We start from the raw sequence: 27,680 nt of genomic DNA, 5'->3' as shown, positions 1-27,680 counted from the left end.
CTGCACAATTAACTCTTCCTGCAGCTCCAACTCATCTTGTACCTCCACCTTCCTCTGCACCACCAGATCTTTCTGCAGCATCACTTCCTCCGGCACCTCCAATCCAACTGCTCCTGCACATCTATCTGCTCCACTCAACTATTGCTGTGCCATTACTGCAAACTCCTACCCCCAAGTGCTATGTGTTTTTTTTTTATAAGGGTTTCTTCATTTCCCCTGGACCAACCTTAGGCCAAAGACATAAATCTCAGTATAGTAAACCTTCATGTGTAGTTATTGGCTCCTACGTCTATGCAGGTTGCTCTCAGGTGTGTCAGTGCTGTGTGACGAATCTCATGATCTTGTCACTGCTTCCGAAGGGGGATCCTCTTCCCATAAAGGCAGGGTGGTGAGGCTGCTACCCGATAGTCCCCCTGGGTGTGGTCCTCAGTGGGTGCATTCCAGGGGAGAGGAAAGCACCCTTGGGACCAGCGATGACAAGATCGGGAGAACGCAGTACCCCCACCAAGCACATGACCCTGGTACCACTTTCCACACTTACCCCACCTTTCCTTCCTCTCCAAAACTACACTCATACCCTATGTACTGTTCTAAGGAAGTCCAACTAGAGAGTACTGAGACAGGGAGGAGACTTAGTGAGTTACTATATCAACACTCAGTACTGAGACGAGCGGGGAACGCAGAGCAATGCCAAGTAACCATTGGAACCACTTTCAACAGTTTAATAGTTCGCAAACTGATTGCAGGAAACAAGATAAAAACCAAAGAAGGACTTGACACAGCGTCAATCCCTCCCTGGAGGCACCGCGAGAGGCAGGACTAACAAGCTTGATGTGCGGGTGGGTGCTGACCGGGATGCCGGGAGGAAGGAGAGCGAGCCCGGGGCCGGTCCAAGACATGAAGACAACGCAACCCGCAAGCAGACCAAGACTCCAGTTGCCCCAGAGATCTGGGGACCACGAGAGTGCGAAAGCACACCCTGCCTGAAAGGAAGAAGACTGCTGAGCCGCTTGCAGGAAAAAGGAAGCTCCGGAAATTTACCGGAGTGCCGCAAACGAGCTCAGCTGCCTCAAGGAAGCCAGCACTCGCACAAGCCATACCCCAAGGTAGACGGGTAGCTGGGAAGGCTCTGAAAGCTGAAGGAGGTGGTCGCAAAGGTGGTAAAGGTGGGTCTGGGACCCTAAAACAGTGAGAGGAAAGCAAGGACATACATGGACTTGTATTAAGTCTTGGCAGAAGGGAAAGCTAAAGCCGGAATTGTGGGTCTTGGACTTGCATCCAAATAAAGAGAATTGGAAGGTAGTGGAAAGTCCACACATTACTTGGCAAGTTAGTGAACCAAGTCTGTAAGACACAATACAGCTTGGAAAACCGACCCAAGCAACTCTTCTTCGTCGCAGTACTTGGTGAGAAGGAACCAGGTCTGCACCCAAGGGTCAGGGACCCACTGCAGCTTGGAAAGGACATCCATGCACTTTTCTTCGTCGCAGTACTTGATGAGAGGGAACCAGGTCTGCACCCAAGGGAGAAGGACCAACTACAGCTTGAAAAGAGCAACCATGCTGTTGTTCTGCAGTGTAGTGCCTGGATAGAGGAAGCCATGGCAGTGAACCAGGGTCTGGGACCCCCATAGGGACTAACCACATTTCTTACCAAGACAAGAACTGCCTTTTGTCCAGGGGAAGGGAGTCACTCCTCTGGACCAAGAAGACATCTCCTTTTGATTTAGTTAGCTTAGCGTGTAAGAGTTAGGATTTTGACACTAGACATTGTGACTTTTGCTTTGGACTTTCTGACACTAGTTATTTCAGTTGACGCAGGGAAACCACTCTTAGAGCTATGGCAAGATAGGGTTTTATTTTCCTTTTTTCCATTGAATAAAGGTTGATAGCAAACACTATGGGCCTCATTACAAGTTTGGCTGTGTGGAAAAATGTGGCGGTAATTCCGAGCTGCATGGAATGGGGAATATCCACCCTTACCGGCACTTGTAATCTGCCATTATTACCAGCAGACCAAGTGCTGGTAACAGCAATACCGTTTGGTGGTATCCCGCCAGATTTACCAGCGGGATATCACCAAACATAATGAGGCCCTGTGACCCTTTGTGTCAGAGTCTTACTTTTGCACCCTTGCAGCTAATGTTCCACTACTCCTTTCACCACTGGACAGAGCATTTAAAAGGGGGTGGGGAGGGACATCTTGGTTTTCGACTGCTCATGAATTCCCGGCAACCTGCAAGTGTCGAGCTCTGCGGGTGGAGCCTGAGAGTCCCATGGATGCTCTGTAGTCTGTAAGGTATGCTGTGCTGAAGCAGCCAACCTCTTCTGAGGGCCTTGGATTTCGGTATGCTGTAGAGGCATCTTCAAGGCCAAAATACTATGGGTCCTGCTGGAGTTGGCTTGAGGTTTTCCCTTTCTTAAAGTCTTGAGTCTGAGCCTGACTCATTAAAGGGCCTGTGGTGGTTGTTGAAGCCATGTGATGTCCTCTGCTCCAGACTAGGGAATCCTCCCCATACCACCCCTAGCACCAACATCACATAGCAGGTGATGCAGCCTGGCCACCTGCGTCAAACCTCCCCCCAACCCCCACACACACCTTAAACGACAACTAGAGGACTTCATCAGAGGACATACACACAACTGTAAATGGAGGAAACAAAGACATTGTCAATACATTATAATACAGCAATACAGAAATTACTAAAACCTGCACACAAAGGTCAGCCCAATATGAATAAAGAAACAAAAGTAGGATCTAAGTTAGCCAATGAAGGGTTTAAACTTGACCTGTAAATCATGAACGAAATCCCACTGAAAGAAAGCCATAGAGGTTCTCAACCAGATCTCTGTAAAGTCCTACAGAGGGGATCCAATAAAGTAGTTTGCACTGCCAAAAACCCCATAAAACTGCCAGGATGGAGCAGACGGACGAGTTAGCTAGTTTGATGTTCAAAGTCCATTGCAAAGTGGCAGAACAACATGCCACCATAAATGTACCTCTGGCGAATAAAGAACACTGTGACAATGCCTAGCCTTCATCATGCTTCATACAGAAAAGACCCTAGTATCCACTCATTTCATTCCCATCCAACCACTCAAAATATAGGCCTCAATAACCTCCTTTTCGACCATAATTCTCCTCCAGGTACTTTGCTTGGCTGAAGACATCAAGGCCCCCAATATACTAGTCAAGCCATGTACAGCAGCCTTCAGTAATCAGCACTTCAATAGCTTAGCACTTGACATCACAGAGGTCTTTTGCATGTCTTGCTAGCACAGCATAATTTCCAAGGATCTTAAACAATATTACTTTGCTGTTGGAGAAATCGAAAGCAGTCCCTGAAGATTTTACTAATACCCATCACATCTCCAATCTCACTTCACCTTCCAAAATGTTAGTAGGAAAAGTCACCTGCTAACTTCAAACTGAAATGAAGACATAACCTCCCAAATGATGACTTTTTAAGGCTGGGTCTCTTCCGAGGAACTACATCTATTTTACTCAGCATTAGGGCAGCCTCTTGCAGTGATTTGATAAAGGAAAACCTGAAGTTCCAATCCTCCTTCAGTAGCATGCAACACAGTTGATCAATAGCTTCTCTTGCTCTGAAATTGGTTAGGAGTCTTGGGTTTGGCACTAAAATGAATATGGCCGCCTTTTTCTCTAATCCGAGTGATGTAATGAAACTAGGCTCTTCTACATGAACAACGGGAGAGGTAATCTACAATAATGTCGACAAAAGATCTTCTTTGCTTCCAAAACTAGTCAAAATGTTTATGCAATCACAGGTGATGTGATCCCCATAGCCACCAGTGATCTCTAATGAGTCCCTTGAAGTCAAGAGAACAATTTATTAGAAAGTTTTAAATCTCCATATGAACGATAATGAATGAGCCCAAAGACATACCTATCTATTGAGACAACGTCAGCAGTCACTAAGGAGGCCTTCTGACAAGAAATTACATGTCTGTTACAACCGACCAAAATAATCTGGCGGTGCTTTACTTGTATCGTAAGAATTATTTCATGTCTAGTTTATAAACTTATGGATTTCAATAAAAAGGTTGAAAACCTCATTAGGCAAATGATCACTTGTGACAAAATCACCTGACTGTCCCTAGGTGTGGAAGTTGGGGTAGCCAAAGGGTCCGGTTCCCACAACCAACCCTATGATGTTGGGCCCGGCAGCAGTGTGGGGAGGATTCCCTTGCTACACTGACCCTATCACAGATGAAAAACAGGTGACCAGCCTGCAGTGCTGCTCCTTCAAGGGACACTGAGTTAATATCAGGTGATAGTCTCTAGGCACATTCACATGGAAGAAATTGCCAAAAGCACACAGAGGTTTTACACTACTCAGACACATACAGAGGCAAGCAGACTTGGCAGCAGCACTTAGATTCCCCTAGCCACAGAGTACGAGCAAGCTCAACAGCCCTCTTGCTGCAATACTTAGTGAATCAGATTCAGGCGGTAGAACCCCAATCTCCACCCCAGCTGGGATTTAAAAAAGGTAGGGACAAAGCCTGTCGTGTCAGTGTTTGGAAAAGGAGCATGAGCCATTTGCAGACAGATGAAGGAGAGAAAGAGAGCAGAAGGCAGGACAGGAGATTGAAAAGAGGTGGAAAGAAAGGAGGCGGGTGAGAGGAGTGGAGAGGATGCAAGAGGGAGCATCAAAGGAATGAAGGAGGATAAGGACAGAGTGAGTATGTTGGTGGAAAGGTCTTGAAAACAGAGGTGCGCCCAAGTCTAACTTGGGTGAGCCTACAAGGGTTGGAGAACAAGCATGTGGCAGTGTCTGGGGTGGTGCAAGGGAAGCATGAAAACAGTGAGGAGAAGAAAGCTTAACAAACCCAACAGTAAGAAGCACAATCATTCTGAAAGGAAACAAAATGGGAACAGGGAACTCACCGAACAATAGAGGCATGATTGGAAAGGAAAACCGCAACCACCGGCAGGTCCAGCCAATGAGTAACAGCTATTAGTGCCCAATACCCAGTTGTATTACAATTGGCCCACACTCACGCCAGGAGAAGACATCAAAGCAAGTGAGCACAAGTGAGCACAAGTGAGCGGTTTGGCAGCAGATGCTGGAGGAGTAAGCAGAACCTGGAGGCAATTACCTGGACACATCTACAACTTTGAAAAAAACCTATTTATTCACCCCCTGAGCATGCTTACAGCAAGTGAGCGGTTTGGCGGTCGAGCGGCTGGTAAGGTCTCATGTTTTTTGCCTTTTTTCCTTTACACGATCTGCTTCTTAGCTCACACGAACTGCAAATCACCAAAAGTGCTTAAAGGACAGTGGTAGTACGGCCACCGACTTGCTGTTATAGAGAAAAAGTCTTAATGAAGTAAAATTTGGAATCTTCTGTTGACAAGTGCTTTCTCTTCTGTGTGATTTGAGGGGAGCGACGATTGCTTGCCTTGACATATCGATGACAGAAAATAAATCTTGCGATCGTTACTCATCGTAATAAGACAGTCTGACTCTCTATACCACACTTTACATGACACGCCATATGAGATACATGTGAGATATATTTGAGATACATTTCACTGTGGTGAGGGTGACTGCGGGTACATACCTTTGAGCCCTCCTTGTTATACTCACCCACGCGGTAGTGCGGAGCGGGCGACGCGTCTGCTCTCTTTCCTGGGCGAACTCACACTGCGAACGTACACAGCGCACACTACGTGTCGTGTGTATGTATGATCTGCGTAGTGGTAAGTAGCGGGGCCGCGGTACAAGGGACACCAACCATAAACAAGCTCGTCTAACTGGTCGGAAGCAGCAGCATATGGAGAGGATGTCCGTGCCTGCAACTGGCCCAGCGGAGCTGTTAAAGCACTTTACACAGGCAACTTCGGAACACCTGGCTCCCGCCATGCTTGCCCCTCCTGCCCCATGGAAGAACAAGAGGCTGTGGGTGCGGCCAGTGCTGTGTCTCCGCAGGGCCAAACAACCAGGGAATTGCTGCTCGTACCTCAACTTGAGATAACTGACCTACCACTCTCTTCGCAAAGCTTAAAAAAGGACACTCTAAAACAAGTTACTGGAATAAAGTTGACCATGGATAAAAACTCAAGTGGGAAGAGGCAGACTTTCACCTCTACACCTAAATGAGTCCTGCCAAATGTAACACAATCCCTGATGGGTTAAACCCTTGCACCGATTGATCTATAGATGTTTTTTTTGGTTCCAACAGCAGTAATTACCCAAATAACGGATAAACTATCAATCACCACAACTGTCTGTTGTATCATATGCTTTAGGTAAAAAATCACAGAAAAAAATTAAAGATGTTTTATAAAACTGGGAACAACGTCCTCCAATAATAAGAACTCTCAGTGAAAAGAACATTTTGAGTCTGCTCTGGGAATTTCAGACAGAAGCTTTTTGGAAGCACTGAAGAGGGAATTGAGCGATTTGGTGGGTGACCCGGCCCCAATCTTAAGTGAGCATGTAACATTGAATTCAATTGACGTGCCTGATTGTGAGACACAGGGTGGATTACACGAAACGCTAAAAAACGAGGATGACAGTGAAATTTACCACCCCTTCAATATCAGCATTGAACTTCGTCTTGAGCTCTTTTGTTAATCTATATGAGAACATAAAAGACACATTTTCCGCTAATATTCTACATTCAAGTGAAATAAAGCTGGGGATTAATATGCTAAAAGATGTGGTGGAAAAACAGTGTAATAAGAGCTCAATGCATCAAACCAAAACATCACTTGCCCTGGAAGATCTTAATCGGAAAATAGAAAGGATTGCAAATACATTGGAATGCCATCATTGTTTGATTATGAACCGTCTCCTAGTGGATGAAGTAAGTGTAGAGCTGGCAGGAAAATTAGCAGAGGGCGTCAATAAGGATCAACTACCTAGATCATCAGTCAGGGAAGTTGTGAGGTCAAAGCAATCCAGAAATTCTACAGTTTCAGCTGAAGATCCAAGAAGAGCAGGCTCTGAATATGTGACGGCCCTAGTCTTAGGGGCTGATAAGATATATGAAATCAAAAGAGATCCAGGTGTGGATCAAAACCAAAATTTGGTAGGAAACAAACAACGAAATGGGGAAAAAAAAAGCAAAATAAGAAACAGGTAAAAAAAAACTCTACAGGTTTGAGAAAGTATTTTAGATTCTTGGACCTATCTAAAGATCTAAGAAATGTGGAAGACCAGGTGTCCAATAGTGGTGGAAAAGAGAATAGTGATGACAAAATAACAACATAGTTAACACCTGAGCAGAGTTATTCCAGGAAAAGATCAGAGAATGCTGAGGTCCTGAACTGCGATACATCTATACAAATCGCAGATTCCCAAGAATTTAAATACTATCAATCCAATTATAAAGGATAATGGGGTGTTCCAATCGGAGACTGAGAAAGTGAAAAGTGATGAAAATGAAAATCATAGGGGGTGTGGCCGGCAGCCATGCAGTGAGGCAGTTTTTCCTGCGAGTTCCTGCATGATCCTGCCACCGATAGCTGTAAAACTGTATTGATTGTTAACACTGCCTTGAAACTATAGCAAAGCGGTGCAGAATAAATCCGGAGCTGAACCACGTGGTGTGGTGGAGGACGCAGGGTTGTAGACGACGAGAGGTGGCTCGAGGATGCAGAGGACGCGGTCTCCAAGATGGTGGCCGTGGGTCCAGGGCGCATTGCAGGGAGCCTAGCAGGGCCGTGAGCACTAACAGCGTGCCGAGGGGAGGATCATGGCCAGCAGGGCACACCTGCCAGGATTCTCCAGGGGTGTGGACCGTAGAAGAGACCTCATAAGACAGCACAAGCAGGAGCGCTGTGTGAACCAAAGCCACAGGTTCGGGTCGCACTGGCGTGTTAGACTGGAGTCCCCCCGAGCGATGAAGGGGCACGCGCCGGTGGATTCGATCCCACCAAAGTAGTAGAGGAACATAAAAACACATTGTGGTCGGTCCCTACTAAGGAGCGGCAGCAGCGCTGCAGGGCCCTGCGACTGCGTCGATGGAGAACGGGACGGACTGCTGGGCAGGGCTGAGGTGAGCGGACACCAGTCAGACATTGGAGAACTTGAGCTGGTGAGCGGAGGAGCTGCAGTGGCTGCGAGGTTTGGCATGGGTGGGTGCCACTATTAGACACTGCCATTTAAGACATTATTATAAAAGACACCACAGCATTTCAAGTGTTGTTGAGCCTGAAGGAGGGACTCAAAGCCCCCCGCAGAGCTAGAACTATTGGTCTAGGTGTGTTCCAAGAAGCGTAATAGCCTGCTGAGTGTCGCACCTGAGCATCCGACTCCTGGACACACATCTGGGGGCCCTTGAACGATGAGGCTGGCCGGCTCGCCACTCCTGGATAAAGTGCTGAGCGGATTCTCGAGTAATGACAAGTGCCTGAAGCGGCACCCCGCTTGGGGTTTCGATTGTTGCATGATTCACCACCCAGACCATAAGCAGTGGACTCGGATGAACAGCTGCTGAGATGTGGCCGCACACAGCTGCGGCCACAGTTCCCTTTCTTGTGGTCAGTGGGCATTTCTGGGTCTAGTGGTTACCCGCTCTACACCTACGATTGCGGTCACGCCTGAGGTGTATTGTCAGAGTAACATGCTGGTGAGACTGCCTGCCCGTAGTTGGGCTGAACTGCGCACATGCCGTACAAACAACGCCATGGTAAGGCTAAACAAACACATATGGAGGCCTTTTGTCAAGAGAGATGCAGAGAGCGGGATGAGGCCGCCAGCGGATACCGTGGGGGGGCGCTCATGAGAAGAGAATCACATCCTTATGGCATTGCCTCATTAAAGACATATCTGGAACACAAGGTGGATGCTGTCATTGTGGACATGGGGCTGCTGAGGCAGGATGTGTGGACCCCGACAGATCGGATAGGGACTGTGGAAACATAGGTGTGAGAACGTCCAACGTGGCCACCACCCAGGTGCACTTGTCTGAGGGTTTGCGGAGGAGGTTCCCCATGAAAAGCCCCATGTTTCCCTGTGAATGCTCCCCGGTACTCCGTAAAGGTGGACAAATCATCATACGCCAAGTATGTCAGCTTTTCCATCAAATAAACATCCCATACCTTCTGTAGCAAGTCTGACTGATCAGGGACGGAGGGTTGTCTCCACTGTTGTGCCATTGCTATCTTCCCTGCATGCAGAAGAGCCTCACACATCCTCGGGAATCTATACTAATCATAATCTTTACGCAGGATTCCCAAAAGAGGTGTGAGCGGCTCAAGCTGCAGTGGGAACCCCTGTAATATTCTTAATACAGCTCAACAATGCCGCCACAAAATCTGAATCAAGGGGCACGTCCACCACATACGAATAGAAGTCCCTTTCTTCCCACAACCCCCCATAGTGCCTAATGGTGAAGCGCCCTGGACCATCTTAGAAATCTTCACCAGGTCCCTGTGCCAGTCATGTAAAACCTTAAAATTGTGTTCAATTGCATGTGTGGAAATGTTACTGTGAAATTGGACTCTGTAGATTTTCTCCCATAGTCCCTCCGGTACGGTGTCTCTCAGTACTCGTTTCCAGTAAGTCTTGAACTTCGGCCTCCCCTCGATCGTGTTGAGGACCAGGTCTTATATAATTTAGAAGCAATGCCTTTCCTCGATTGAGCCTTTTCAAGGAACATTTCGAACGGTGTAAGCTCTCTGAGCAGACCCTACCTCCATCCCGGGCTCAGAATCTACCCTTTAAGTCTGAGATATTTGAAGATTCCAATGTTTTCCTTCCCCAATATCTTCTGAGCGTTCATCAAAGTCCTTACATTTACCACCAAGGAGATGTCCCACTCTCTCTCGAGACCCATGTCTGACCACTCCTGGGTCCTTTTGACCCCCCAATTTGCTAAAATGGTGGGCCCCACAGTGCGCTCAAAGGTGGAAGGCTACGAGGATAAATTTCTATCCATCCTGTTATTCCTCCACAGTATCCAAAGGACTCCCAAGCGTAGGGTGTTTGCGTACCTCCTACGGACCAATCTAGTAGGTGTACATAAAAGGTCCCTTACCTTTTTCGGGTGTGTAACATAATATTCCAAATAAGTCTGATAGATACTCAAATACTCTGTCATGTGTTCCAGCATCACCCTGAGTTGTGCCGCCTTATAATATAAGAACATTTTTTGAGAATTCAAAACCTCCCTCCCCCTTAGGAAGCACAAAAACCCTACATGCTATACAAGCCCTTTTATTCTTCCACACAAAGTTCAAGCACAGGTGGTCTTGTGAGAAACTGGAAGGTGTCTCACCCACTAGTCCCCACTAGTCCCCAGGGATCTGTCATCTCAGTGGCCAGGACACAGCTATCGCTTTTGGATTCAGTTCCTGGGGGTGGACCAGTGCGGGAGGATCACCTGGGTGAGGGGTCTTCTGGGAGTGGGAGATCGGATGGCGAGACCTTCCCTGTAACACCTTTCCCGCATCCTACGAGGATACGTAGGATCTGAAATTGCTGACTTTTATTATTTATTTCAACCTCTTTTACACCACATATATATGTGGAGGAGACCTCCCACAGCACCCTAACTTGCATTATATACCATTAACCCCCCATATATATATATGTGGTGTAAAGGGGGATGAAATAAAAAAAGTCGATATTTTCATAGGTCGCAGTAATGGTGTAATTCTGGCTATTTAGGAACTCCGACCCCCCCCCCCCTTCCAACAAACAAATTCACACGGACAGCCCCCTCTGGGAGAAAACAGACTAACACCCAAGCAGTATACCTGATGTGTCCAAATACAATGGTCAGGCGAGGTCAGGCAATTACTAACCGACACTCGCACCTGACTTCCATTAAGCTTCCCCACATGGATAAAAGGCAGAACACCAAAGCACTCTCTGAGCAAGGCAAACCACACGAGGAAACAGCAGTTTCAAGACGGCAGCTGAATGAGGGATGAAAGACGGCGAACTAGGAGGGGTTTGCAAGGAGGAAAATTCACTTGACCTTTCTGGAAAAAAAACATTTTCAAGAGACCCCGAGATGGGATAGCTTAAGGCCTGGAGACAAGTCAGAAGAATTCTGCATTGTGTGTCGGAGGTACCCACGCTCCTCCTACATGACTAATCGAGTTGGGGAGAAGCAGCAGCCACTGTGGTACGGTCCTTGGCTCCAAGAACAAAGTAGCAACAGAGAAATCAACACAGCCAGTGAGTTGGGGAGACTGATACAAGCCCGGTCTGCGTTGAAGCCAAGGTTGCAAGCTGCAACATTGTATACCGAATGCTGGAACGAACATTGTTAAAACGCGTGTGATGAAAGACGCAAGTAAAGTTGAACTACGTACGTGCTCAATCAAAGGTTTCTGTAAGAAATCCAGCTAAGAGGTGGCAGAAGTGAAAGTCAAGAATAGTAAAGAGAAGGATTTTTGTCAATCGAAGTGGTCTTAGTTTTTTTTATTTAGAAAAGATTGGAAAATGAGATAAAATGGCCCGATTCCGATCTAGGGAGATCAATTAATAACATTGTGTTAAAGTGGGTCTGAGCCCAGTGGAGGGGGACCCAGCGTAAACAGTGAATAACCCAAGAAATTGAACCAAAAGAATGTCCCCTATCCGTGTTTGTACACTTCATAAGTGAATCACTCAGTTGTGCCACTCCACTACTCAATGAGTGAACAATCTTGTTCCTTCCTTGCCCTTGCTTCTAGCGTCAGGCAATTGAGGACAAGGGAACTATAAGTGAACTTTCCACACTTCTTATACTCATCTTGCCTAAGTCATATAACGAAAAAAGACAAGCTTAAGCCAGACATACAATTATATATTTTTTATAAGGTAAAAATCAATCAGAAAAAACATAGTACAACAACAATTATTCACAATAACATACGTAAAATGTAAACAAAAAAAATCACATTCATCTTCTAATATTCAGATTTCAATCAAGAAAGGCATATATTGCAACACCAATTATTCATAGTAACATATACATAAGGTATAAACAAGAAATCACATTCATCTTATGGTATTCAGATAAAAAGATCTCCTAAATCATATCAACTTTAACTTATTGTGCGACGTATTATTTCAGGAAGCAAGAGAAGAAACCATTTTACATACTGACATATGCTTCTAAAATGCACACCTTCCCAAAGTCACAAGTCCTTTGTGTTTTTACCAGGGGTATCTAAACTATCCTTCTAGTCCATACGATATATGGAGTCTGGGTCTTGGACTTACAAGATATCTTTGTATTGCCTACGTGTTATGGTCAAAATCTCACACTATGTGGAAACTGGCGTCTAAACCAGATTTGTCATCAACGTTTCCTTTAGTGTGCTCACGTTTCGGTGGGTTATGTAAAAATTTACAACCACCTTCTTCATGGCGTCCTGTTGTAGACCCAAAACCGCTGCGCTGGACATACGCTGGAGCCGACTCGGCGCATGTGATTCCAGGACAACAGCAACTCCTTTCAATGCACTGATGAGGTCCCCGTCGGTCTCCCTCCACTGTGTGGTGTGGGCTTTTGTTACGCTCACCTGACTCCCACAGGGGCGTCGTCGGACCCGGACAGCTGCGGTCTCCACCCACGTGATACGTAGTGCAGCGATGACTGACTGGATCTGCCCTCCTAATCTTGTCTGCTTAACCCGTAGAAATATTCTCCTGCAAGTGAAGAGATGGATTTAGCCACTTGCGGATTCAAGTGATGGCACCCCCACAGTCCTCCCCAACTAATCACCTCTGAAATGCCCTCACAGCAATCTCACCTTATATTCTTGAAAGATGAGCTCTCCATCCTGCGTGGATTTGCAGGGGCGCGTCGATTCCAGTTACTTCACTGGTTTGAAGGCTCGGGAGAGTTCCGGAGAGTATTGACTCTGAGGTTCCTGGTGAGGACCACTAAGTATTAAGTTCATAGAGTTCAATATGTTCGATGTTCACTCTTGTTCCCCCTTCCTTTCTTGTCTTGCAGCTGGCTCGTGAAAAGATGCTCTTGTAGCAGCTGGTGGCGCTCAGGTAAGAGTCTGTATTACCCGGCGCTGTCCGGTAAATGTTGCACGAGGAAAACGTGTTGTTTTGTCTCTCTTTACAGATGCGGCGCGTGAAAATATGGAGAGTCACAAAAGGATGCCTCCGGTGGTAAATCAGGTAAGTCTATGGTGGTAAGAATTATATTTGTTGGTTCCCTCGGCTCACCTTGTGGTTTTCTTTTGTCTCCTAGGTGCCGAAGGTTTGCAGAAGAAATGATGGAGGCAGCGCCGACCCGAAGGATGCTGTGAAGACTGGCGAGTATGGCGCGGCGCTGCAGCTGGAGGTGCGGCGCGTGCAGAAATGATGTTCTTTACAGGTCCGCAGACGAGATGGATCCAGAATCAGGTGTGGAATAGAAATAAGTTTGTTTTCTAACCTTGTCCCTTTCTTTCCTCTTTGTTTTACGAGCTCTGGATTCGAGGCAGGGGTGGCAGAAGACTGGATGCAGGCTGCAGGCACGGTCAGTGTTACGCTGCTGGATGCAGAATAACGCGAAGCGTGTGTTGCTGGTTGGGTGTGGTTTAAATAGCCTCAAAAGTAGTCCCACACCCGAGTAAAAAATAGTCCCTGTAGAAAAATAATCCCTTTCAGGCTTCATGTTGGATTGGAGTCATTTGCAGCATGGTCTGCCTGAGGTAAGTAATGACTATAAGCCTGGCGCCTTAGGCGCCAGGACTGATTCCTACTATGAGCCTGGCGCCTAAGGCGCCAGGACTGAACCCAGATAGCCCCTAGCCGGGGCCGCTGAGGTTTTACTAAATGTCTAGATGCCTGCTCCCGGGGCTGATGGGCTTGGTCCGGATGCCTGGGGGTAGGCATCATGACAGCTTTGGGCTCTTTGAGAGAGGTTGGAATCTTCTTATCAGTGTGAATCGTTGATTCTGTGTAAATGTTGTTGTTATGTAGTTAAACAATCTTCCTCAATCCTCCAAGGACTGTAAAATCTGCCTCCGTAGTAAATTTGCACTCACGTAAATGTCTTGCCAAGAAATTGTGCATGTGAAAATCCTGAGAGAAGTGGGTCTGAGCCCGGCGGAGGAGGACCCGGGATGAACAGTAAATAGAAATCCTGAGAAGAAAGGAACTTTGCTGTTTGTTTGTCACATCAGGCCCTCTGTAATAAAAGACTTTGAATGGCAAAGAAACTTTGGTACAGAAGGTCCTGATGCAAAGGTTTTGAACTGCATCCTCGTGCCAGAGCAGCCAGAGTGTGTGCTAAGCTCGAGTGTGCCGCCTTGTCTCGTCCTAAAAACGTGGGGAAGGGAGCCAACGGCTCAAATATCCAGACATATCATTTCTTGAACATTTTTCTTTTGCATAACATTGTTTCACACAGTATTTGTATTTAGAAGTAAGGATTGGCAATAGGTTTATTAGTATAGGCCCTTTTATTTTGACAAGACTCCACTAGGACTCCGTTATTATTATTTGATTTGATGGTCGTAGCTTGCTCCCATCTCTAGATTTAGGATTACATAGGCATTTATCATACCCTTGTTGAAGTTCAATAAACACCCTTGAACTGTGGTCACTTGTGTCTGTCTTACTGTTGATACCATGCCTCCCTTAAAGGGCGTACCTACTGAAAGAATATTAGACTTAGTGTGATTTGATATTACAATCGCCAAGGCAACAGAGTTGTCCAGGATCTCCATCATCTCCTTCAGGGAGTTCCTTCAGGGAGTCCCTTGGGTCAGTCGCTTAGCATAAAATATCATCTGCAAATAATAAAATCTTAAATTACACCCCTACACACTCAATGCCATTTATCCCTGGGTTAGCCCTGACTGCTGTTGCAAGGGGTTTGATCACTGATGCAAAAAGAAGAGGGGACAAAGGGCACCCATGTTTAGTTCCCCTAAATAACAGAAAACCCTCTGAAAAAACCCCATTTACCGTCACCCTGGCCGTGGGATCTCGATAAAGCGATGCCACCCATGCCCTAAAATCTACCCCAAACCCGAATTTAGCTAATACCTTGCTCATAAAGACCCCATTCCAGATGGTCAAATGCTTTCTCAGCATCCAGTGAGGCCAGGTACGCCTCACTGTTTTGTTTTTGAGCCTGGTATATTCCTAAAATTGTCTGATCCTCGTCTTCCCCTAATAAAACACACCTGATCCTCATGGATAAGCGACGGAAGAGGTTTAACAAGCCTATTCCCCAAGAACTTAGCCAGAACCTTGATATCTGTATTAAGGAGCGAGATGGTCTTAATATGACGAGCAAAACAATTGAGTGAGGGAGAGGTTTGCATAGCAAAAACTCATTAAATAGCTTTGCCATCGTAGGGGCCAACAGTAACCGAAACATTTTATAGAACCGAACTGTATACCCGTCCTCTCCTGGGGTTTACCACTTTTTATTCCCTTCATGGTCGCAATAACCTCCTCTAACATGATAGGGGAGTCCAACAAGGCAGCTCCTTTGGGAGGGGAGGAGGGTATTGTAGGGGTCTCTAACCTGTTAAGAAACACCCAACGCCCTTATCCTCTTCACGTCCCACTCCCATTCTGAAGGGCATAATACTTTCTAAATTCTTCTGCAATGTCTAAGCTACTTCTCTTGACTCCTTCGTCCACCAACTGCATGACATTCTCCATTCAAGACTGTGTTTGTGTCCGTAGGCGCCATGAGAACAGCGAATCTGCTGTCTCCCCTTTCTCATAATATTTCTGGTTGAGGCGTTTAAGCACTCAATCAGTTTCATGCGCTAGCAGAGCCTTGAGTTTTGCCTTATATGTCTTAAGGTCCTTCAACGTTAGCGTGCAATGCTTCGATTTAACTTTTTAGAGACGCCTCTTTTCGCACACATTCACGTTTATGTTGAGAGCCTATCCCAATTAGTTCCTCTCTCATGGTTGCCTTAAAGCGGTCCTATAGTGTGGCCGTGCAGATCTCCTTAATTTTTTTAAGTAAGGTTTACCCCACGTCCTAATCCCTCTGAAGGTAATCATTTCAATATCACCATCCTCTATTTATTCGCCTCTCACGTACTCTCACCACTGCTGTAACTAAGTTGTGGTCTGACCAGGGGACAGACCTCGTATTAGCCTTCTGGACCCATTTAAGAGTGCTCAAATCCACCAGCACCAGGTCAATTAACAAAAAGGAGACGTGCACTACCGAATGATGAGTAAAAGGGGGATTGGACAAACCCCTGAACCGCAAAACAACTCCTCTGCCTCCCAAATTTCCACTCATCCTAGGGTCTTGTTAATCTACTTGAATTTGGCTGAGGCCCCCCTTGTCTCCCTTAACCCAGGCCGCTTTCGCTAGCAACCTGTCTGTGAGTGGTGTTAAGGACCATATTAAAATCCCCCCCACCAGCAATACCCCTTTCACAAACTGTTTTAAGCATTGTCCTACTTCCTCCCAGCATATCGATTGGACAATGTTGGGGCGGTATACTGAAATTACTGTGGGTATAATGCCTTGATTAAAGCCCTTCAAAAACAGAAATCACCCTCCTGGTCACACACCTGAAACCTACATGAGGTCCCCAGCACCACGGCCACCCCTCCTTTCTTTGTCAGACCTGAAGAGATAACAAGCCTTGGAGACACGTCCAGCCATAATATGTGGCTCTGCCCCGTGCACTGAGTGAGTCTCCTGTACACAGAAAATATCAAGTTTCATTGACTTAAACTCCCCCTTCATCAGTGATCTTGTGAAGGGGAAATTTAAACTCCCAACATTGAGAGTGCCTATTTTAAGGCTGATCCCCAGATCTGTCATTTCCACCAGCCATGTTTTCTCTCAATGATTCTCCACCCCACTCTCCACCCTCAACCCTCCATCAAGCATGTGGAAACGGTCAACTCCCTCCCAAAACAAAAAACCGAAGCACAGAAGGAAGGGGAAAACCACAAAACATCCACACAAATGCTGTTTAAACATACATACGGTAGAGTACCCTCCCCCATAACTCCCCATCCGTGGGTCCGCCTCACGTTCCCAAAGAGGCGTTCAAACCTGTCTCCAACCCTTCTACTTACAGGTACAAACCACCAGGGAAAGTTCCCCCTCCCTCCACAACAGTCTAATATGATACACCTCTTTGGAAGCACTCCCGCACCCATGGAACCGCCAAGTAACCGCCCCCTGGAATCACTCTTAGTGAGGGGTCCAGAACCCCAAACTGCTCCCCATCAAACCCCAGTGAAAAAACCCATGCTCGTACCTCTCTTTGAGCCCTATACACCTAATTCTCTGACCAGAGTCCAGCATTTTCCCACCCAATTGTATTGAGCATGGTCCCCACTCCTAAACTCCAACCCCTCAGGCCCAAGACCCTAGAACGTTCCCTGCCCCACAGCTATTGCAGCAATCAGGACCCAGTATAAGGTCTACTGTCCCACCCAACCTCCCCCCACCTCCCTGGAAATATAGCCCTAAAACTTCAAGTTGGTCACTTTCTGGGGGATGACATATTCTCCGTGGATTTTCCATCCATCTTCACTTCCTCGGTCCTCCGGCCTGCGTCTCGATAACAGGCTGAGAGCCTTGCGTCCGTCCTCTTTAATCAGTTCCTCTGTGACCCTCTGGATGTCATTGTCAGTAAGAAGCTGATATTTCAATCCTTCCCACTCAAAGGACAGAGAACACAGGTACCCCATCTGTATCGTACCCCTCTTCACTCAACCATTGTGTTAGGGTAACGCTCTGCTTTCGACCTGCTAGTGTATAGGATGAAAGGTCCAGGTAAATCACAACCTTGGAGTTCCCAGAATCAAAGGAGCCCAATCCTCTTGCCTTGTTCAAGATCTGGTTCTTCTCTGAATAGTAGTGACACTGAAATATTGTTGGTGCGGGGTCCCCTGCCTCTAGCACCTGCTCTGTGGGCTCTGTCTATAGTTCATCCAGGTTTTTCTTCATCTTTAAAGACCAGAGAGAGAATGTTCAGAAATCATCTTTTCAATATACCCCGGTGTTTCGCTGTCCTCTTCATGTACTCCGAAACGTTATTGGGCTGTTGCCTATTCTCAACATCATCCAACTTAAGGCGCAGTTCTTTGTTCCGATTCTCCATCTCTGAAATTTTCATGTCCAGCTCTGTGTTTCAAGGATCTCCACCAGGGACTGATTAGTTTCCAAACCTTGTCTTTTCACTTCCATCTCCCCCCACTTTCTTGTTAAATTCCACCACCTTGGCTCCAATGTCAGTTCTCATGGCCCCGATCTCTTCCAGGATCACCACAATGTCATTCTTTGTCGCTCCTACCTCCATACCCGGTGAGCTGCTCATGGCTTGGTCCATTTTCACTTCCTCCCTCAAACCTCCAAGCTTTGATTCCCAAATTGCTGCAGCAATGTCTTCCAGCTCATTGAGCCCCTCAACCTTAGTTCAGAGCATAAGAGTCACAAGCCTCTTTCACAGGTGGTCCCTCCGCTCACTGTCGCCCTGTGACTGGATCAACATCTTAGGGATGGGGCCTCTTCCGGCTCCTCAGTCCATGTCGTCTCACTACTTCACCCGGGGGCCCAGGTCCTGCGTCTTGTATCTTCAACTCCTCTCCAATGCCGTCGAACCAACCACCGACTTCTCACCATTTGCTTGTACACGGTCCGGGCCCACACGCCGTCCGGGTCTTTCAGCCACTGCGGGGGTGAGGATCCAACTCTGCTCCATGTCGGATTCTGTATCTCAGCTCAGAGAGTGTCAGGTCCCTGGGTGCTCTGACCTCTCACCTCTGCGAACCCATCATCCGATGCCTACGTTGGTGCGTTTCGCTTATCGTGATTGGATATTCGGAGGCTCGCTAACAGGCAGCCAGCTTGCCTCTACCCCATGGGGGCCTCCCATTTAAGGTTTTTAAACCAAAAAATACTGAACAAACAAATAAATAAAAGTCTAAAACATTGTAAGCTGTACAGGTAAAGTACATAAGCATGGCTTCCCCACGTGAGTCATCTATGTAACCCCTGGGAGGGTTACTTGTCTTAGCTGCGTCTTGGATTCATTGACTGCCAAATTTTGGATTGCCTGGATGCGATTCCGTTGGCAAGGTATTTTTGTGTATACATGGTTGCTTTTAGCACAAAATTCTTGATTAGTTCAAAAGAGTTCCATTTCATTTGGAATTAAACCATATATTTTGTTGGTGTTGTCTAGCTGTTCACATAAATCGATATTTTGCAAATTGGTTATTCATAAGTCAAAAAAGAACCTCGACGTGTTTCACTGCACTATGGCAGCTTCTTTAGAAGTATGTAAAAGAGCGTTTATCTTAATATCATACGGGGTCGTGTGCAACGATGTCAATAGGATAAAGGTTGCAAATACAAGCAACAAACTATAATGTTTATAAGAAAGTGGTTCTCATCTTCTTAGGCTTCCACAACGCAGGTCTCTCTTTGTGTTTGTTGTTCACTACACAAAAAATATTGTCCCATACATACTTTAATTGACTGCCTTATAGAAAAAGCTTGCTGATAGACGATTCACCGGTGTACAGTATATTTCATATAAAATAGTAATCATTTGTGTGGTGCGCACCACAAGCTGAATTTTGTTCCCTGGTTCACTTATGACATCACCCCTTGTGGGCCATCGTCCTTCCCTAATAGAAGGATGAGGTGATTGATAAACTTAAATGGTGCCTTTGAATGTGTGGGAAGTCAGGCTGTTTTTCTCCTGCGGTTGAGGAGGATCCATCTGCTGCCATGTTTCGGCCAGGGCAGCATTGGTCTTGGGCATGACGTTGGGGATAGGTTCCCCAGCGAGTTTAAGGTTCACAGTGTAACAGTGAGCCATGAACGTGTAGGGGCTTTTGTAGTTATTTGCCATGCTTACCACATTGCCTAGAAACTGCCCTGCATGGGACGGATATCAAATAAGTATGCAGGAAAGGCAAAGAGACAAAGGAGTGTTTGATGGGATTGCCATTCACACTGGAAGTACTTCTTCAAAATGAGGTCTCAGGTCGCTAAAGGGTACAACAATTGCCACACATTTTGTAAGTCAGAAAACAAAGTGCTCGCTTTTCAACATAGTTTTGTCTTGTGGATACTGAACCTAGTCCTACCTCTTTGTTGTTCTGAGTTGGGTGCTGCAAAGTGAGTAATTACTCTACATATATGATGAAACCTAGACATGGGCTTCGGAGCTCTGGAATGTCCCAATTCCATGCGGAAATACGACATCAGTCCCGTTTTTTTATTGGAATTATGGGACTTGTACTTAAGTCTTTACCATTTCAAATTTAGGACGACAAATCCAGGAATTGTACGAAAAAAACGGCATTGCATGGCTTTTTCGCGCTTGGAACTGGGAACCTGGAGAGCTCAGGGAATTGGGGTGCAAGGAAGTAAACTGTACAAAGAAGAGATATATAAAATATCACATTTTGGGCAGCTGGCAATGCCAAGTGCTCATTACATCCGGCAATTTAATGTCGCCCAGGTGAGTGACCTGCCAGAAAACCAAGTCCCAGAAACAGGGAGCGCTTTCCTTTGAAAGCAAGTGGTACAGCCTTGGAACAGTTCACTCCTCAATTCCCCAGAAAGCAGCCCCCCCCCCCCGCAAAGCTTGCATTACACAATCTGATTTAGAAAAACGTTCGTACCTCCGCTTGTATTTTACTAAATCAGCATCCACAATATCTGCCAAAGAGAGATTAAACAAGCTGAATGTAGCATGTACGATGACCCTGAAAAAAGAAAGTCAGATTATTATTACACGTTGTTTTTCACTGTTTTTCTTGCAATCTTAATCACTCAGCTTCTACAAGGGTTATTAAGCTATGAGTCGGCACAGTGGTTGTTAAGGAAGAAACGACTGCAACACAGTCTTAAGCAAGAACAACGTGCAAGCAGGGAAGGGTATACAAAAAGGCTGAACACAATTCTTAGGTGAAAACGGATTTTATGTAACTCTCTTGGGTCAGACTCAACACATAATATAAATCGAGACACTCTCTTCTCCACAGTCCCACCAATGTGATGGTTTCCTTATCAAGCTTACAATATTTGAGTTATCCCCCCCCCCATCAGTCTCTCTCTGGGCTTCTTCCTGCTTCTCTATGATTGTTTGTGGGTGTAACGAAGTCCTCTGCCTGACATTGGGGACTGACAGTGGAGTGGTCAAAGGTGCCTCATTTCAAAGCAAGCAATACCAGCAGAACTCCAAATGGAAAGGAAGGAGGCCGAACACATGTGCAGGGCGGGTTTAAATCCAAGATGGCGCCTGTCTTAATGTAAGCTCAGGCCAACCCCTTTCAGCCCAGATGACCCAGGTACATCGCCCAATCACAGACCAGCCGAGCCTTTATTACACACATGCAAGCCATGTCCCTAATAACCACCCAAAGTTAGGAGAGACCAGACTGCTGCTGGCTCATTCATGGAGTGCAGGGTGTTTGAGAAGGAGCTGGAGGAAGGTATTTGGAGGATTTTGGAAAATTAGAGCTCTATTGAAAGGAGAGCTCGGCGCAGAGTAGTGGAGGTTGGAAGGAGGAAGATACATTGGAGGACGACAGATGCCATCTGGAGGGGGGGAGAGAGAGAGAGAGAGAGAGAGAGAATCACTAAGGAGGTTGGAGGATAACATTAAGGGCCTGATTCACAGAGTAGTTTCCAATGTGATTGCACCATTATAAAATGTTTCTGTGAATCAGGCCCTAAGAAGGGTGGAAGGAGGAAGTGACATTGGAGGAGGAGGGGTACCGTCTGGAGAGAGAATCATTGAGGAGGTTGGAGTGAGAGCATTAAGGAGGCGAGAAGGAGGACGTAATGGCGGAGGAGGAGCAGGAGGAGGAGGAGCAGGAGGAGGGGGGGTATGATCTGAAGAGTGAGTCCTTTAGGAGACTGCCGGGGGCGGTAGAGGAAGAGAATCTCACTACCAATTGAGCAGGGGGAGGCGGAAGGAGCACAGCTTGAACGGGAGATGAAGTTACAAGACCTGAGCAAAAGGGAGAGCGAAGAAAAAGCAACCATAATTGCCTGAGACACCAGAGAGGTTCTGACAGACCAGGTCAGCCCAGGGTAGTCTTCAGTGGTGGGATGAGTTGGGATACAGTCATTATAACGAAATTAAACTAACAAATCACTTTTATAACGAATAATAAATAACGAAAAAATATTGAATGTTTTGTTAAAAGTATATATGGGGGTGGGGTAAGGGATTACAACAGGTGGGAGGAGTGGGGGGGGTAATAAAGCTAGGGAAACGGGGACTGAGGCGCCCCCAAAATTAAAAAGAGAAAATAATTTGATATTTTTTCGTTATTTATAATTAGTTAAAAAGTTTTTGTTATTATTTCATTAGTTATTACCACATGAAACTGGAGGAGTTATAGAATGGTGCAATCCCACTGATGCACAGAGAGGCTATGGCAGGGGAAGCCACAAGCAAATACTCCTGGGGACCAGAATCCTACTACAAGGGTATGGCCAGGTGACAGCAGACAGCCTGCGCACATCACTGATCCCAGGAGAGCAGACAAATGCTGAGGGAGATACACCGCTGCCTCTACCTGCTGAAAGACAGCACACACCTGTGCTAAGCTTGTGATGTTTTAACCCTTGAGGGCCTGTGTCACAGACTCTTTGGAAGACAACATGAAGACAAAGGCAAGGGTGTTCTACCAGACATTAATCCAGCATGAGCCCAAACCTGGAACTCTCTAAGAGACATTTTCTTTGATCGCAATTTGTCACTGGAGAAGTCTTCTTCCATTTCTTTTGTTGTGTAAACAAATGTCACTTCTTGGAGAATGATACCCTTTTGTAACCTGTTGTGCTTGCCATTCCCGCTGTCCATGATATAGGATACAACCACCTCTGGTTCGAGTTGCAATTCCTATAGAAGTTGCTGCGTCTCTACTGTTAGGGAGAATTCTCATTTATGGCTAATTTCCCTTACCTAATGAGTCCCTCAGAAGCTTTGCTGGATTTATGTGGTTTATTTTTGCCACAGTGCAAGCCTTTTTCTCACTCTTACCATGTATTTCTGTGTGTGTTGTACTTTTTGTGCTTATGGGCTATGGAGTGTCACCAACTCCCTAGGCATCATCTTCTTACTTGTGTGTCACACAGCACCTTAAGTGCAGTGACACAGGGATGTCTTTTAGGCTTCCCTTGTGAACTCCATTTCTGGGGATGACTACTGTCCCCCCAGAAACATGTAAAGTCACCATTGGCTTTACTAGTCCTTTTAAATACAGATCCAGTACCAACCATCTTACAATGGAGTACTGGAGGGGAATATCTTTCCCCTGTCCTTCTGTACGTCAAGGGGCACTTTGTGTCCCCCTTCCCAACTCGACATGGCTGGTGGCAGTGGTAACTATTATTTTTACACAGATTCCCGTGTTAATGTTCTGGCTGTGGCGACAGACGTGAACATAAAACCCACTACCCCATATCATTTTTATTTTGGTTCCTAGCGTGATTTTTTGCCATTTCGTGTTGGAAAGGTCTTTCTTGTTGTTTGCTTTTCGTGCCAAACCAGGTTTGGTGTCCTTGTTCTCCGTCCTTTGGCGGGCTTCTACGAAGAAGCCCTCCTTTGGCTTCTGGGTGTCTAGGTGGGCTGAATATGAGGGAGGAGTTTAGTAACCCCCTGCACAGGGTCTCCTTGGAGACCCAAGTCGCACTTTGTGTCCATTGGCTGGGGTGGTTGTCTGGGCTGGACAACACCCCTGCTGTGCGATTGACAGCCAGGCTGTGTGAATGGGGAAGTTTGGCATAAAAGGCTGGACTCTTGGGCTGGAAGTCAGAGTCGCCACTGGAACTACAAGAACCGAACAGAAGTGGAGAAGAAGACGGCTGCTGCAACTCCTGGATCCCAGTGAAGCCTTGCTGCAGTCCTGAGCTATCTACCCTTCAACGACAGAGAAGATCCAGTCCGGAGTCTTCTTCCCTTGACCCTGGTGAGATCAACCAGCTCACCTTCTACAGCCAGAGAATCCTCTTCTGGGTCGAAATCACTGAGCTGTAGTGGTCCGGATAGCCATCAGAAGAGCCTCTCCTGTTTTTAAGGAGCGAACCTTTTATTCATCATTGCTTTGCTGCTGCTGGCCTCATCCCTGGGTAGTGCAGATCGCTCCAGACGTCGTCCTTCTTGTCCCCACGACTGAAGCTTCAGGAACCGTGAGTCTGCAGAACTAGCAGGAACAACTGCCGTAGCAACAGCTTTCTTCATCCAAATAAGATACTGGGCCTCATCACGAGTTGGGCTGTAGCCCTTCAATGCGGTGGTAACGGTATTACCGCCGCATTTAAGGGCTGGCCCTATCACGAGTTGGGCGCTAAATCATCTGTTTTAACTCCAGCTTTTTTCTGGAGGTGAAAATCCCTGTTTTCGGCTGTATTACAGCCGGCTGTATTAGCACCGAAAATTCCCCATTGGATCCAATGGACACAATCAAGAATGGGGATTTACAGTTAAGGCCCAACCTGTGATCCGATGGTAATACCACCAGACCAGTCGGTGCTAGGGCTATTACAGTCGGCGGTATTACAGCCGGGAATATAGCCGTACTCGTGATGAGGCCCACTGTGTCCATTTGGTCGTTCTCTCCGTCGGACCTTGAGGAATAGGGGTGAACCCTTTTCCTTTCCGAAGGCTTGTCCTTTCTTCCTTCCCTCTTATAACTTTTGCTTCCCTTTGACAATATCCAATACTCCTGGCAACGTTATCTTGAACTGTTCTCACCGTGTGATCCTCGACAACAGAGCCCTGCTCCATTTGATACTGGCGCAGGCCTATTGACTTATCTGCCTCTTAGAACACATCCTCTGATTCTATTGCCATGACAAAAGTATTGCCTATGAATTTTATCCATTATTCCCTTGTTTTAATTCTTTGTGCTAAGTGTGTTTGACTACGGTTACATTTCTTACCGTGGGTACGCTTTTCTTTCGTAAGCCCTAACTGTCATTTCTGTCAAAAAGTGATCGAGAAGTAACCCACAGTAAAGTCTTGGTTTCGAAACACTGGTCTGTCAAATCCTAATGTACTTACCTTGAATTAACCTGAACAAAAGGAATTGGTTGTGTGTAGTATATTTAGAGTGTGGTTCTATTTAATAGAAGTGAAGTGTTTTGTGAACAGATGGTTTAAAAATAAATGTACTTATATCTTTTAACCAGAAACCTTGAGTCAGTGTTTGCTTGAGTCACAGTAATTGCAGTCCTTGGTGTAATCCCTACTACTGCTCATTTGCTCTTGAGATAAGTCTGGCTGCTCAGCCATCGCTACCACTTGTAGTACAGGCTTGAACCAAAGGTGAAATTGTACTATCACCTGTAGTCTTAATTGTCTGTAGTGTTCCCTAAGGGTACTGCAGATGATTCTGCCTAACATCTAACACTAGCAGTAGATAACACAAGTGCTTCTGTTCTACTTTCAGACATAGGCAACTGAGTATGCCTTGCCCAATTCCCACACATGAATCTGAGTGGGCTCTGCCACCTCCTTCTCCTTGGGTCCTGACTTCCCTCTTCACTGCCTATCTTGTTCTGGTCCTACTCCTCCTTGATGCCACACAACATGCCCATTCATCCACCCACTGTGGTATTTAACCCTTTCAGATTGGATCCTCATCTCTATCCCCTGCCTTAAACCAAGAGGGCGCTCTCATGCCTTCCTTATCTTATTACCGGGACAGCCTTCTGACATGATGTTGGTTTGGGGCATCAAGAGGAAATTGCTTTTAGACATCAGTAGAAGAATGGAGAGCCATTCCTCTACTGATGTCTCAGAGCAATCGCCTCTTGATGCCCCAAACTAACATCCTACTGATGCCGAAACGAACATCCTACTGGGTTAGGCTGGGGACATTGTCAAAATGCCTATGCATAAACAGTTTACACCAAACAAAAATGGAACAAATTAGAGAACTCTAATGAAGGAGCAATGTAAACGATTCGGCTGTTAGCTAGGCTAGTATAACGATCTTCAGGCTCCTGCCAGACAGCTATTGATTCAATTAAAAAAACACAATATTTATGTCAGTATATATGGGATTAAATGTTCTTTAAATTTAAGGAAGTTAAAAGATAAAAGGATTGCACATTGAGTGGTCATTCACCATACCAAAGATCAGCATTTAGGAGAAATCGGAAAGGTGTTGTCAAATGATCAAAGCTGCATGTGCCCAGAATGTACCACAAAATAATATCCTTCTGTGCTTACAGTAAGGAATACACATTCCATTCTGCTTTGACTTTGAGCCAATATGAGCCCGCATAAGAAGTCAGCAGAGTGCATTCCTGAAAAGCTCCTAAGTTTAAAGTCTTTCGAAAGGCAATACTGCCCTTGAAAGAGTTGAGCGAAAGGTTAAAGATACTTCAGGGGCAACGACTTTGAATTGAGGAGCTGGGAAGTTAATTGGAAAGAACTTTAGACATGCAAAATTCCAGCCTACAAATAGTCTGCAAATATTACAAAGTTCTGAAGAATTACATGATGCATGCCCCTGGTATTTTGAAGGTCACTATGATGTTAAAAGGGATTGGTTGTTGGAATTAAATATGGTCCTTTCATATGAGCAGTGGATGAGAACATATAACTCTGATTATTTTTTTTAAAAGTCTACTTCTCTTCGACAGTTACTCAACAAAGGAACTGAATAGGAGAGAAGACACAAAGACTATTAGTCCAGTGGTGAACTGAACAATGTAGAACTATTATGTTTTCCGACCCTAGAATGTATCCTGTGCCTTCAAGTTCAGAATGTCAGGAGAAGTAGGGTGTGGGGCAGCATGTGCTCGATCGTTGATGGGCTTGTACGGCACCGTAGGTGGGGGCTACATGATTGGAGGATCAACAAAATACACAAAAGTCATAAATGAGAATGCTGAGGTATATGCCCCCAAATTGCCAACAGAAAGATGTTTATATGCTGACCCTGACGTTTTTAAATTATTTATTTTTATGTATTTTATTGGGGTTTTCAAGCATAACAAGTATAACAAAAATTAAACAAGTACCGAATATAATCAATTGATTCATACTAAAAATAGGCAAGTAGTATTTACAAATAAGGAACAGAGAATAGCAAGAAAGAGAGAAGAGAAGCGAGAAAGAAAAAGAAAGAGGAGAAAAAAAGAAAAAATGGGGTATGGGGGAAAAGAATCATTAAGTATATAATTAATTAAACACATTCCAAATTGCAGAGTATTTGTAAAATCTTTCCAATCTCTGATAAGTAACAAACTCCCTACTTGAAAGAGTAGAGAGGTCATGCAACCAATCATCAACAGGAGGCTTGGTTACATTTTTCCAACATTTTAATATCTGTTTCTTCGCTATCATTAATGCTCTATGCATCCAAAAGAGAGAGTCCGCCGACAAATCGAGATTAACCGGAAACAGACCCAATACACACAACAATGAAGTCCATGGAAATAGGAGATCTAAACACAAGATCCATGCGCTGCAAAATGGCCCCCCAGAAATCACACATTTTTTGACAAGACCAAAACATATGTAGTCCAGTGCCAATATCCGACTTACAATTCCAGCATATATCATCATCCAAGAGACGGCAGCACTTCATATTAGAGGGAGCCCAATAGATACAAAGTATGACTCGTTGCTGAGTAAATCGTAGATCTAGTCTATTTTATATTGAGTTGGTCCTGCACAAATTTGATTCCATTCCCTGTCTTAAAGCATAAGGTTCAAATCTGAACCCCACGTCTTTCTACCTTGACCTGAGGCTGAAGTGATGTCAGCTA

General features: G+C 45.7%; 1 protein-coding gene across 1 annotated transcript in view; it reads right to left on the bottom strand.

The window, feature by feature from the left end:
• The window catches only part of LOC138567427 (transmembrane protein 180-like), a 384,600-nt gene that overhangs the window by 143,410 nt on the left and 213,510 nt on the right, over positions 1-27,680 (bottom strand). The window contains exon 5 of the mRNA XM_069645615.1: positions 20,564-20,647. Coding sequence (XP_069501716.1) covers positions 20,564-20,647 — 84 coding nt within the window. The remainder of the gene's footprint in view (positions 1-20,563; positions 20,648-27,680) is intronic.

Source organism: Ambystoma mexicanum, chromosome 2p, assembly GCF_040938575.1.
Source record: "Ambystoma mexicanum isolate Mex_15411 chromosome 2p, UKY_AmexF1_1, whole genome shotgun sequence".
In the NCBI taxonomy this organism is placed as follows: domain Eukaryota; kingdom Metazoa; phylum Chordata; class Amphibia; order Caudata; family Ambystomatidae; genus Ambystoma; species Ambystoma mexicanum.
This window is presented reverse-complemented; position numbering and strand designations above follow the sequence as displayed.